Genomic DNA, 13949 nt, shown 5'->3' on the forward strand with positions numbered 1-13949 from the left:
GACCGGCTGGTCTTGGCACTTACTCTCGTTCGCTGCTCAGCTAGTTTGCCGTTGAAGCCGCCGACTACACTAAACTTGGATGGTTTCTACCCACAACCCATCTGCAGTATTCCGGCACACACTTACTAAAGCAGCAGTCGTTGTCGGTTGCCAAAAAAGCAAAGACGAATTTCCATTCCCGCACGATTTGAAGGGGACTTAGTGGCGTCAGTGTAGTGTGATCCTCTTCGGATGTTGCGCTTGTGTCGGTCGACTGCCAGGCGATACATATACCTACCTATAGGTAGCTTCGTGACATAAGACCCGCAAAAATCACTGCGGTACACTTTTATGGTGGGGTGGCCCTCACTGCTCGTTAACCGGATATGTGCTTTTACTGAAAAACAATCTCTCCCATTGCAGCTGACGGGAGTTTGAATACGAGTACAAACTAAAACGGGATGCTTTTTACACGTAGGAACTTTTACTGCGTTTGCTCCGCCTTTTTACGGGATCATCAAAACAAAACACACGTACTGCAAAAATAAACTACTTTTAAACATTGAGCGAGCGTAGCAAAGTACCACTTCTTTTCCCCATACTACGAGAAGAGAAGAAAGCACCAGAAAAAAACCCGTACCAAAAGGCGAAAGATCTTGCAGAGGAGCGCCTCTTTCTTCTTACAACTACGATACGATGTGCTGTCGTATGTTTGCCAACACAAATCACGGACACACGGCTCTTCACGATATTTATAGCACTTCTGATTAAATTTTCATCACTGCTAGCATATTCCGTTGACCATAACGACGCTCTCGACAACAGCACGACGCGATGCCTCTTAGCAGTAGACGGACGACGACGACGCTTCACCTAGAGCATCACGCACCAGCATCCGCAGACGTGTTCAAGGGAAAACACCTAGAATACAGGAAGTCGATTACTTCGCTACTTTTTTTTTCTTTGCTTGTGCCACTCTGCTGCTGCGGTTGTTTCACTTCGACGTTCCCTTCTGAGTGGCACACACAACTCCTTTCCCACCGGAAAGAGCAGAAGAAACCCCCCTACAACAAACTTTTGCTGCCACGCACACGTGAGTTATCTCCTCCTTACCTGCCGGAGCAGGTTTATCAGGTGAACTCGGCAGCAAAACGAAAACTTTACACACTTCCGCTTAGCTGCCCCACTCAATACAGGCAAAACCACACTTTCATCAGCCGCATTAAAATCGGGACTCTGGTCGTTTTTTGGTGCAAAACCACTATAAACAGCAACAACAATACCCAACAATAAACCCCGAACCAAATACCCTTGCAGAAGGACAGAAGCAGAAACCGGACCAGCAATGGTCCTGCCTAATCCTTTCCCCCCCCGCAATCCAACCTCTAGCTCTAGATTGCTTCCGAAGCAGCAGCAGCAGCAGACCCAATGCGTAGGCCACACTTCAAAGCGTCGCGACACGGCAACCCGAAATTCAGAAACTCACCATCCGAACGGTTCGGGTAAAAGTCTGCAACTGACTTTCAAAATACTGCAACGTCTCCTCGTGCGTCGTCGATTTGTCAGGTTGTCCCCGTTCTCTGTTAAGTCGACGTCGACGTCGTCGTCATCTTCGGATTTTCCGCACAGCTGAAAAGTGAGAGCGAGAAAACGGAACGCAGACGGAACTCATTTTCCCGCCGCAGCACACAAAACAAGAGCGACTCAGCGCAGGTTGCTCAGAGATTGGGTCACCGTTCATTTTTTTGGGTACCAAATGGAACAGCTGATAGACGAGCTACTTATGTTGTTATGTCGGGTGAATGTGCAGGGAAAATGAAGTCACAACCTGATGACCGGGAAAACCGGGTGGGTGTGTGCTCCACCACTCGATGGGATGTGGTGATGAAGGAAGAAGGGGTGGCGGGAAATTCCCACGGTTTACGGGAACGGGAATGGTAAACATAAGACAACAGTGCTAAACATAAGAAGTACATATTTAATTCATCTCAGAATGGTGTACCTGATAGAGAAAAAAGGAAACCTGATTACAAATCAAGAGTTTTTTCTATCAAAAAAAAAATAATAATTTTAAATTTGAGTCAACCTTAAAAGATGACTCACAAAAAATATTGTATGGGTTTGTTTCTATTTTATACACAGACTTGCTCGAGATATCGAAAAAAAATCTAATCGAATTCAAATGTTTTCTATTTTTAAGATTGATTGCATACTTTACTTCTAGAAACATTATTTTAAATACATGCTACAGGGCCGTAGGAAGAACCGGCTTCCTGATGATTTATTTTTAGACTGAAATCACCGAGAATCTTTTTCAACATTACCGGACCAGTCGATAGGAAATTTAAATAGAATAGGTAAGTCAGTTGCCTCCTGAGCTGATGTCCGTGAGTTCGAGCCCAAGAGTAAACAGTAGTTTCAGATAAGTTTTTCAGAGATTGGTGCACCAACTGAATCGTTGATAAAAGTCGTGAGTGGCACAATGATGTAGGAACGACTATAATCGAAACAAAAAAAAAGGATTTTGAACGCTTCATTTAGAAAAAAAATTTTTTTTGCTCACTTTCATTAGAAAATGGTGAAAATGTATCAAATACTCAGAAATAAAAGTAAATAATTAGGATTACGGTTCAAATAAAGTTTATTTTACACTCTTGTAAAGTCGATTAAAATTAAGATTTTTGTTAGAACCTTTGATTTTGAAGAATCTGCAATATATATGAATATTGTTAAAGAAAATCTCCTGCTTAATTTTTTACATAACGATAAAAAAAGCTCAAATATTTTCATTTATTATTTTATATTTCATAATCTAAATCCTGTGATTTAAGTTTTTTGAATTTAAACATAGGTTTAAAAAAAAATCTTTGAAATGAATTCAGATCTTATTTAATAGATGTGATTTTCACCAGGTTTGGGATTTCATACTGGCTTGGATTCAATTTAAAATTTGAATTTCGAATCATGAATCAAATTTTTGAAACTCCTTCAATTTGAATCTTCGATTCAAAACTAACATTGATATTTTCATATTGATTTTAAAACCGAAATTAGAGCTGAATCTGAATATAAACCTTAGTTTCAAGTCTGAATTCTACATTTTGAACCCAAATTCTAAACGTGAATCTATATTCCAGATAAGAAATCCTATGAATTAGAAACCAAAAAGCGAAATTTGTACCATAATTTAAACATTTCTCGATTAGGAAACGCTTATTCTTTTATGAATTACTCAGCTTCTAATTTAAACGTTGATACTCCTCAACTGTCAAATCACTTCCCTCCTCTTTTCCAATGCCACCTTGGATTTTACATTAACTTAATTTTTTTTATTTATGTAGACTATCACAACACATAGCATCGAGGTGCGACGCTTCACATAACCCTTAACCAGAAATCTTTTATTTGATTCGGTATTACTGGTTTTTATTATGATTTTTTTCAACTATTCATTCGCAATTGAACTTGTAAATTTGAATAAAATTGTTATTGATAAAATTGTTTAACATTTTTAAATTCTGGGCTCATGAAACTGTCTTATGTTTCAACTCTTCATAAAAATTGAGTAAAAAAATTTCAGATCTAATTAGAGATGTACCGAATAGTGGTATTCGGCGAACAGCCGAATACCGAATATTGACCTTTTCAACTATTCGGCCAAACGAATATTCGGCCGAATATTCGGCCGATAATTCGGTCGAATATTCTGTTGAGTTTTCAATAGAAATACTATTATTCCTAATAGAAATCTATTTCTGCCATCTTATTATTGCCATATTTTTAAGTCGATTGTATTTTTAAGTCGAGATGCCATATTTTTAAGTCGAGATGTATCAGATCTTTTTCAAATAGAGGTCTCTTTGATTTTCAAAATACTACCATGAGCTGAAGGGAAATCAGGTGACTTGTCGCTTCTAGAACGTTTATCACAAAAAAACTGAGTTTCAGTGAAATCTTAGACCGAATATGTCAAAACAGGTACCAAGCTATTTGAAATTGCTTTTTATATCGAATTAGATGAATGTCTAATTTTTGCTAGATGTCTTCAAAATAGTTGCCAAAAAGAACGATGATCTTTAACTTTCAACATACAATATTTTCTACAACACGTATCCAAACGGCCGGTTCTGACCGATTTTTTGAAAAACTTGTAAAAAAAAGGGAAAATCTGAACAGAAACATGGCATTTTTCTCAAACATACAAGAGGAAAAAGAAATAAAATTACTTGAAACTTAAAGTTTTCATCGAATTACAACAGCAGTGTTCAAATCGCATCTAACGAATAAATTTACTTCAAACAATCGTTTTGTAAAACAAAATTCAAAAATTTTCAGAAAGACATTTAGTTTTTTTTAAATTTATTTGATCTGAATAAACACGGGTAAAATCCGGAAAGTTAAAAAAAATGTGGCTATCCCGGTCAGATTTAACTTTTCCCGAATTCTTTATTTGGTTTATGGGCAAGCCTGTATATATCAAGAAAATTTGGAATAACGATAATCAAAGTATAAAGCTATCTCCAGTGAAAAATACACCCATACATCGAAAACTGAAACGAAAGTTTTCGATGATTTTGAAGCTTTTTCAACATTTCTTTTAGATATTTTATAAATTAAGCAGCATCGGATAAAAAATTTGTTCTTGTAAAAATGTAAAAAAAAATTAAATATTCGGCCTATTCGGCCTATTCGGCCGAATACCTAGCCCGACTATTCGGTGGGCCGAATATTCGGCTTAACGGTTTTTTGGCGGTATTCGGCCCTGAATATTCGGCCGACCGAATATTCGGTACATCTCTAGATCTAATACTCGAAAATGATTTGAATTTTAAATATTTTCTTTTCATATTCCGAAGCAGAGTTTCGAATATGGAAAATCCATCATATTTTAAATTGGAATGCAACACCAAAGTTCGAAACAGGATTCTAAACCAATGATGATTCAAACTGAAAATCAAGAACAATAGACTGGATACTTACCAGACATTTTTCTTCAAGTATCCGGGCTGGGCAAATCCAGGCAATGGTATCCTTAAACTTTGCGAAATAAGGGCATATTGTTTTTATATTATATTTTTAAGTTGATATTTTTCGGTGATTGTCGAATCAAATAATAACAATTCTTTTACGTTTCGGCCTACTGGATGATTTCAGCCATCTTCAGAAAAACTGTATTTCGATAAAAATATAAAAACTTTAAATTAACACACTTTATGACTTGTAATTATTTCACTTTTTCGCACTTACAAATTGTGTCGCCGCGTGCTTCCGTTGCGGCTGTCTTACTTAATTTGAATCCAAACTCTTAACTGCTTCTAACAGCTGGTGTCCAGCATTCTCGGCGTCGGTGTCGGCGTCGTCGTGATGTCGGCTGGAGTCCTCGTGTTTGAGGTCGTCGTGTTTGAATTAGTTTGGATTTTGAATTGAGGCGTCTCTCTTAGTTTTTTAATTATTGAACTATATATTTTAGAGATTTCAATGGAATCTTGTTTGATATTTACTGCATTTCCTTTCTTAAGTTTAATGTGTAATGTTTCAGCTGTTTTCCTTTTTCCTTCTTGATTTACTCTCTCTAAAATATAAGCTTTTTCGAAATTAAACTTGTGATTTTGTTCTAGGGCATGTTGTGTTAGTCCTGTGGCTCTGGCACTTTGTTTGAGGCTTGTTTTGTGGTTTTTAATCCGTTTTTCCAAAGTTTGTGATGTTTGGCCACAGTATTCTTTGCCGCATTCACATGGGATCGAGTAAACCACATTTGTCTGTTTGAATTTTGGTATTTGGTCTTTGGTTTTGGTAAACAGGCAAGTTTTGATTTTGTTAATTGGTCTCGAAGACACAATAAGGTCGTGTTTTCTAAGAAGTCTGCTGACCTTTTCACTCAAACCTGGAATGTATGTGAGTGAGACGTACTTTCCTTCCGTTCCAGTACAAAATGTATTCGAAATAATAGAAGAAAAGTGGCGGGAAATCAGCGCATACACGCCGATACCTTGGACTGAATTCAAACGTGCCCTAACCACAATCCTCGGGGCGTCGTTTTTTCAGTACAACGGTAGAATCTTCGAGCAGACGTTTGGCACACCGATGGGCTCCCCTTTAACTCCTGTAATAGCGTCTCTCTTAATGGAACAACTCGAAGAAAAAGCTATCCAAAACCTACGGGTTAAAGGCATCACCCTCGTGATGTACAAACGGTATGTTGATGACTGTTTGATTATAGGCAAGGAAAGTAATATAGATTGCGTACTGGTCGAATTCAACAGCCAATGCGCTAGCATAAAATTCACTTTAGAAAAAGAAACTGAAAGCTCATTACGTTTCTTAGATCTCAAACTTTCCAGATGTCAGGGAAAAGTTGAGAAAACCTGGTACACAAAACAGGAAAATGGGAGATATTTGGACTATTTTTCAGAAAGTCCATATGTTCATAAAAAGAACACAGCTATTGCGCTGATTGATCGAGCATTAAAACTCAGCGACGTGGAAAAACGTGAAATGAGTATCAGAAAAGTGAAAACAATACTACACCAAAATAACTACCCGGATGAATTCATCAATAATGTTTTAAAAAACAGGGTAAATGCCATTTATAACTCACTGAGTATCCAAACCGTGGAAAAGGAAGGAAAGTACGTCTCACTCACATACATTCCAGGTTTGAGTGAAAAGGTCAGCAGACTTTTTAGAAAACACGACCTTATTGTGTCTTCGAGACCAATTAACAAAATCAAAACTTGCCTGTTTACCAAAACCAAAGACCAAATACCAAAATTCAAACAGACAAATGTGGTTTACTCGATCCCATGTAAATGCGGCAAAGAATACTGTGGCCAAACATCACAAACTTTGGAAAAACGGATTAAAAACCACAAAACAAGCCTCAAACAAAGTGCCAGAGCCACAGGACTAACACAACATGCCCTAGAACAAAATCACAAGTTTAATTTCGAAAAAGCTTATATTTTAGAGAGAGTAAATCAAGAAGGAAAAAGGAAAACAGCTGAAACATTACACATTAAACTTAAGAAAGGAAATGCAGTAAATATCAAACAAGATTCCATTGAAATCTCTAAAATATATAGTTCAATAATTAAAAAACTAAGAGAGACGCCTCAATTCAAAATCCAAACTAATTCAAACACGACGACCTCAAACACGAGGACTCCAGCCGACATCACGACGACGCCGACACCGACGCCGAGAATGCTGGACACCAGCTGTTAGAAGCAGTTAAGAGTTTGGATTCAAATTAAGTAAGACAGCCGCAACGGAAGCACGCGGCGACACAATTTGTAAGTGCGAAAAAGTGAAATAATTACAAGTCATAAAGTGTGTTAATTTAAAGTTTTTATATTTTTATCGAAATACAGTTTTTCTGAAGATGGCTGAAATCATCTAGTAGGCCGAAACGTAAAAGAATTGTTATTATTTGATTCGACAATCACCGAAAAATATCAACTTAAAAATATAACAACAACTGGCGGTGATCAAAACCCGTAAACGGCATATTGTTTCAAAATGTTCCCAAAAAGCCGGCCGATATGAAGGCAAATATCGAAATTATTTCATTATAACCAAGAAAAAAATACGCATAAAATTGTTTTTATTTCATCGAAACGCCGATGCCGAATCATAAATAAGGCTTAAAAAAAAATTACAAAATTTGTTTAAAAAAATTTTTTGAACGCAAGATACATAGGTCTAAGAACTCAATGGAAGTTTTCGTTCGATTTTGCAAATAGATTGAAAAATCTGGTCGAAATCCGAACAGTCTGGTAAGCTTAGTCTTACTATACAGTAGTTTTTCGATTCTATCACGGTCAAAAAAAATGTTACCCTGAATATAGCGAAACCGTGAAATTGGCGAAACTAAAAATTAAAGTGTGTTGCAGAACTAAATATTAAAATAAGAATCTTGAACATCCCTAACACAAAAATTCAAATTATTTAAATAGTTTCTAGAAACGCTAAGTCTCACTTCAATGACTCTCCCAATTGTTGTACTACTCAATCAATGATGAGAAGCTATCATCAAAATTGGGCGCTTCCCGCCAAGAAACTAGGGCAATGATTGTACTATAGTTAGTCTTCACCAGCACTTGGTGCAATAAAGTTCGGACAAATATACTTATCGTCTTTCACTAAACGAAACCGCATTTTTTGTTAGTGAAAGTATCACCACGTTGTCACAAAGTAATTACCGTGATAGTAACTAAGTACCTAAAGATCCTGTTACGTTAATTGGATCCATCGACGTCCCTGCAGCTGCTAGTCCGGTTTGGCTACATTTTTTGGTGCCGAAACCCGGGATTCGCCAGGTCCCCATTGTTCTCGACCAGTTTGGAGAGGTTACCTCATCGTCATCGGATAGCTGCGTTCGGAGGTTCCTATCGCATCGGCTGGACCCTCAACCGGATATCATCGCCCCCGCAACATCTACAGACTGGATATCGTCATTTTTGGAGGATTTTCGACCGAATTACGGCAGCAACGGAGGAAGTTAGTCGCACCACGTGGACACGGAACGCAGGTTTGGTAAAGTGAGCCCAGGTTTTAACCACTACAATAGACAGGTGAGTCAATCGAACCAATAAAGAAAGATTTTCGAGCGTTCATGTTAATTGGCCCAGCAAAAAGATCAAAAATGAACCGTGATGAGCGTAAAGTAAAACGATTGATTGTGCGTCGGAACACTATCACTGGTTCCATCAATTTGGTTAAAACCTTTTATGAAAATTTCAATTCTGAGCGGGATTTTCCTCAACTGAGATTCCGCCTAGAAAAACTAGACGAGCTTTATCGGGAATTTAATGAAATTCAAAGTGAGATCGAGGCCGAAGAAGAATTGCCTGAGGAATTTTCAGAAACACGTGCCAATGTCGAAAATGATTATTTCATGCTTAAAGGTAATTTGGCGGCAAAATTAGACGCCATTGCTCCCAACAATTCATCTCAATCCCCCTTAGCTCCACCTGCACATGTTTCCTCTGTCCGTCTCCCTGAGATTAAAATTCCGGAATTTAGTGGAAATTTCGATGAGTGGATGAATTTTCACGATTTGTTCACCACCCTCATCCATGTGAACCTGCAACTTTCGTCCATACAAAAATTCCAATATTTGAAGGCGGTTCTTAAGGGAGAAGCTCTCAGGCTTATCGAATCGTTGGAAGTTTCTGCGACTAACTACACTATCGCGTGGGATCTGTTAAATAAACGGTACGATAATAGAAATCTGCAAATTAAGCAACATTTTTCGGCACTTTTATCCACACCTTCTGTTCGGAAAGAATCTTCATCAGCCCTCGCCAATTTGGTTGATGAATTCGGAAAACACGTGAGCGTTCTTAACAAATTAGAAGATCCGAAGGATCATTGGAATTCTTTCCTTGTCGAAACTCTGAGCAGCAAGTTAGATCCAGTTTCACAGAAGGAGTGGGAAAATCAATTGTGTGACGACATTCGACCAACTTACGAATCGTTAGTCACTTTTATACAAAAGCGTTCTCGAATTTTGCAATCACTAATGCTCTCCCAACCTTCGCTACCTAGTGCAAAATTCGAATCCAAAATCGAATCAAAATCTTCTCGAAACAAAATATCGATTTATCACTCAGCCAATAGTGATCTGCCGAAATGCATCTTATGCAAACAAGCGCACCTTTTGATGCAGTGCGACGAGTTCAAAAGGCAAACACCTCAAAAACGTTTCGAAATCGCCAAAAGACATGGTCTTTGCCTCAATTGCCTAAAATCGTCACATTTGATGAAAAATTGTACTTCTGGATCGTGTCGAACATGCAACAGGAAACATCACACCTTGTTGCACCTGAACTCATTCAAACCATCGTCCATTCACGATGATGAGCAACATACTATCGCTGCACAAATTGCGCAATCTTATTCACACTCACAATCGGCACCGGTCGTCGATTCTTCGTCGTCGGTTACGTGCATTGCCGATCAATGTCACGTGCTCCCTCGGGTACAGGGAGTGCCCTCGTCGTCGGTTGGGCCTAGTAAACATTCGTCGTCTTTCGTTCCCTCGTCGGATGGGCATCCGTCAGGTTCGGCTCAAAACACAACACATGTGACCAATTGCCATACACAATCATTTTTCTCGAAACCATCCCAATCAGCTGTTTTCATGCTGACTGCATACGTTAAGGTCAAGGACCTCGCAGGCAACTTTTTACACGCTCGTGCCTTGCTTGACTGTGCTTCCGAAGCCAACTTCGTTTCCGAACATTTGGCACAACAGCTTCGCTTAAAACGTACACCAGCAAACGTCGATGTGTATGGTATCAGCCAGTCAGTCCAAAGAGTAAAAGATCAAGTGCCGATCACCATTGCCTCTCGATCCGGCAACTTTATCACAAGCATGGAATTTTTCGTGTTGCCTGCCTTGACCAGAGTTCTTCCATCTACAAATGTAGACATTTCGAAGTGGGTAATTCCTCGCAACCTTCCCCTTGCAGACCCCAAGTTTAATATTGCACACGACGTTGACCTTATCATTGGAATCAAATCATTCTTCTCCATCTTAGAGAATGATCAGATATCGCTTGGCCAAGGTTTTCCAATTTTACGAAAAACTGTTTTTGGGTACGTCGTCGCGGGTGAAACAAACTCACAACCAAAAAGTCCCGCCGTGGTCTGCAATGTTTCGTCCATCGATAATCTGGACTCCACAATTCGTAAATTTTGGGAAGTAGAAAGTTTCGAGAAAGGCAAATCATTATCGTTGGAAGAAGACGGACGGTACGTGGTTCGTTTGCCGATTCGTGAGGAAATGTTGCACGCTTTGGGAGAATCGTTCCCGATAGCAAATCGCAGATTTCTTAGTACCGAGAGGAAGTTGGGCTCAAATGATAATCTTCGAGCGGATTATTTTGAATTCATGACTGAATATGAAAATCTCGGTCATATGGAACCTGTCAAGCCCGATCTCACAAAGCCCCACTACTACCTTCCTCACCACGCCATCCAACGTCCCGAAAGCACAACAACAAAAACTCGCGTCGTGTTCGATGCATCTTGCCGAGCAGCAAACAACATTTCGCTGAACGACATCTGCTACATCGGTCCCACCGTACAACCTTCGTTGATTTCCACACTCATCAACTTTCGTTTGCCAAAATACGCCGTCACAGCTGATGTGGAAAAAATGTACCGGCAGATCGTCGTCCATCTAGCTGATCGTCCTCTGCAGCAGATACTGTGGCGAAAGAATCCCGAAGCACCACTCCAAACCTTTCGTTTGAACACAGTAACATATGGTACAGCCCCTGCTCCGTACCTGGCTACTCGCGTCCTCAACCAACTTGCCCACGATGAAGCCGAAAACTTTCCTCTTGCTGCCCCACTCATACCCAAGCGTTTCTATGTGGATGATTATCTTTCGGGCAATGATGACAAACAGCTGTTGATCGCCGAAAACCACCAGATGATTGAGTTATTGAAATCTGGGGGGTTTACTCTTCGCAAATGGTGCAGCAATTGCAACGAAGTCCTCTCGCAGATTCCAGAAGCACTCAGAGACTCTCGATCCGAACTCGATATTGGCCAATCAGGATCGATCAAAACATTGGGACTTCGTTGGCATCCACAACCCGATCATTTCACTTTCAATGTTCCTGATCTCGAAACTTCGGCTTCAATAACAAAACGAGTCATACTCTCGGAAATGTCTCGTCTCTTCGATCCGATGGGTTTACTCGGTGCCTCCGTCGTAAGCGCAAAAATATTTCTACAGTCGCTTTGGTCCGAAAAGTTTTCGTGGAATGATCCGTTGCCAGTACATCACCAGGCATGGTGGCAGCAATACCGACAGGAGATGGAAAGCTTTCGTTCGTTAGCCATTCCCAGACAAGTTTTTATGAATGACTACGACAATTTCGAACTGCACTGCTTCTCGGACGCTTCCGATAGTGCATATGGTTGTTGCATTTATGTACTTTCCTCGAACGAAGAAAACAAACCAATTTGCAATCTCCTGGCTTCAAAATCGCGAGTTAGCCCTCTCAACAAGCTGTCAACCCCTCGGCTAGAGCTTTGTGCTGCTCTCCTTGCTGCCCAGCTACAAGACTCTATCGTGGAATACACCGGATGGAATTGCCCGGTGACATTTTGGACGGATTCCACCATAGTGCTGCACTGGTTGGCTTCGTCGTCGTCCGTTTGGAAGGTGTTTGTATCGAACAGAATTGCTGAGATCCACCGCATCACCAGAGGCAGTCCATGGCGTCATATTCCGACTGATCTCAATCCTGCTGATCGAATCTCCCGCGGTGTCAGCCCATCAGCACTCATAGCAGACAATCTTTGGTGGCATGGACCCAACTTTCTTTGCACCGACAAATCGAACTGGCCACCAAACGATATCTCACTATCGCCTCTCCACATGCAAGCTAGAGGAATTGAAAGCAAGCAATCGACGGTTTCTCTAGTTGCAATAACAGAATCTCCCTTTTTTCACCCCATCACAGATCATTCTCGTCTCTCCCCCCTTCAGCGAAAAGTTGCATGGGGTTATCGCTTTATACAAAATTGTCGAACAAAACCTGATAAACGAAATTTTGGCTCACTGAACGCTCACGAATTAAATGCATCACTGAATATCCTAATTCGACACGATCAGAAAACGCATTATAATAAGGAAATTCAGTTTTTGAAAAACGCATCTGAGCCAATAATCAAAAACATTGGCACCACATCGAAACTTAAGTCGCTCAACGTATTTTTGGACGAAAGCGGTCTGCTCCGCCTTCAAGGCAGACTCCAACACCTTGACGCACCGTTCGACACCAGGTTCCCAATAATCTTGGCACACAAATCGCACTTGGCTTACCTTTTGGCCAAATCTATCCACCTGAACACCCTTCATGCTGGCCCACAAATGCTTTTGGCAACAATTCGACAACGATTCTGGCCAATGAGGGGGAGAGATCTGGTGAAAAAAGTGGTCAAAGAATGCCTAGTCTGCTTTCGCTGCAAGCCAACCAGTGCCTCCCAGATTATGGGACCCTTACCAAGTGTTCGGCTCACACCCACGCGCGCGTTTGTGAGCTGCGGAGTAGATTATTGCGGCCCGTTTTTCGTTCGTATCCCAAATCGTCGGTCCGCGCCGTTGAAAATATTCGTCGCGATCTTCGTATGTATGTGGTCGAAAGCTGTCCACATCGACATGGTCTACAGCCTCACTTCTGAGTCCTTCATCAACGCCCTGAAACGCATCGTTGGCCGACGAGGTCGGGTGGCCGACATCTACTGCGACAACGCTCTGACTTTTGTTGGGGCCAACCGACTTCTGCAAGAATCCAAACAAGACTTCGACAAGATGCACAGCTCCGATGAAATTGGCACTCACTGTGCTGATAATGGGATCGTATTCCATTTCAACCCCGCTCGATCCCCACACTTCGGTGGCCTCTGGGAGGCCGCTGTCAAATCGTTTAAGCATCATTTGTATCGGGTGATGCAAACAACAGTCCTTAACATCGATGATTTCAACACTCTCCTGATCCAGGTCGAGGCCGTCATGAATTCACGGCCCTTGACCCCCCGCTCATCCGAGCCTGATGACGTCGTCGCTCTGACTCCAGGGCATTTTATCGTTGGAGAGCCTCTAGTTTCTCTCCCCGAGGTGGACATCAGTGAACTCCCAATAAATCGTCTTAATTCTTTCCAACAGATGCAACAGCGAGTTCAGCACTTCTGGCAGGCTTGGTCGAGAGATTATATCGGCCAGCTCCAAAACCGCAAGAAGTGGCCTGTGGTTCACCCCAATATTTCGGAGGGCACATTGGTCCTCATGAAGCAAGACAACGCACCCCCGCTGAGCTGGAAGCTCGGCCGAATCGAGAAGGTTTTCCCCGGAGACGATGGTCGAGTACGTGTGGTCATGGTCAAAACAGCCAAGAACTCCTATCGCAGAGGTGTGACGGAAATCTGTCCGTTACCGATTGAAGAAC

General features: G+C 41.0%; 1 protein-coding gene across 1 annotated transcript; it reads left to right on the top strand.

Moving 5' to 3' along the window:
• The first annotated feature begins 8623 nt into the window (after positions 1–8623).
• On the top strand, positions 8624–12566 carry LOC129753335 (uncharacterized). The gene is made up of 2 exons (XM_055749148.1): positions 8624–12415; positions 12465–12566. Exons 1-2 carry the CDS (start codon positions 8624–8626, stop codon positions 12564–12566), a joined length of 3894 nt encoding a protein of 1297 aa, XP_055605123.1.
• Positions 12567–13949: the final 1383 nt, after the last annotated feature.

The sequence above is a fragment of the Uranotaenia lowii genome, chromosome 3 (genome assembly GCF_029784155.1).
Source record: "Uranotaenia lowii strain MFRU-FL chromosome 3, ASM2978415v1, whole genome shotgun sequence".
Lineage (NCBI taxonomy): Eukaryota > Metazoa > Arthropoda > Insecta > Diptera > Culicidae > Uranotaenia > Uranotaenia lowii.

Excerpts from the sequence above, each read along its gene's own strand:
- LOC129753335 (XM_055749148.1), top strand. The coding sequence starts at position 8,624 with ATGAACCGTGATGAGCGTAAAGTAAAACGATTGATTGTGCGTCGGAAC. Across the intron at positions 12,416-12,464 it reads TTGAAAGCAAGCAATCGACG|ATCATTCTCGTCTCTCCCCC; the intron begins GTTTCTCTAGTT and ends ACCCCATCACAG.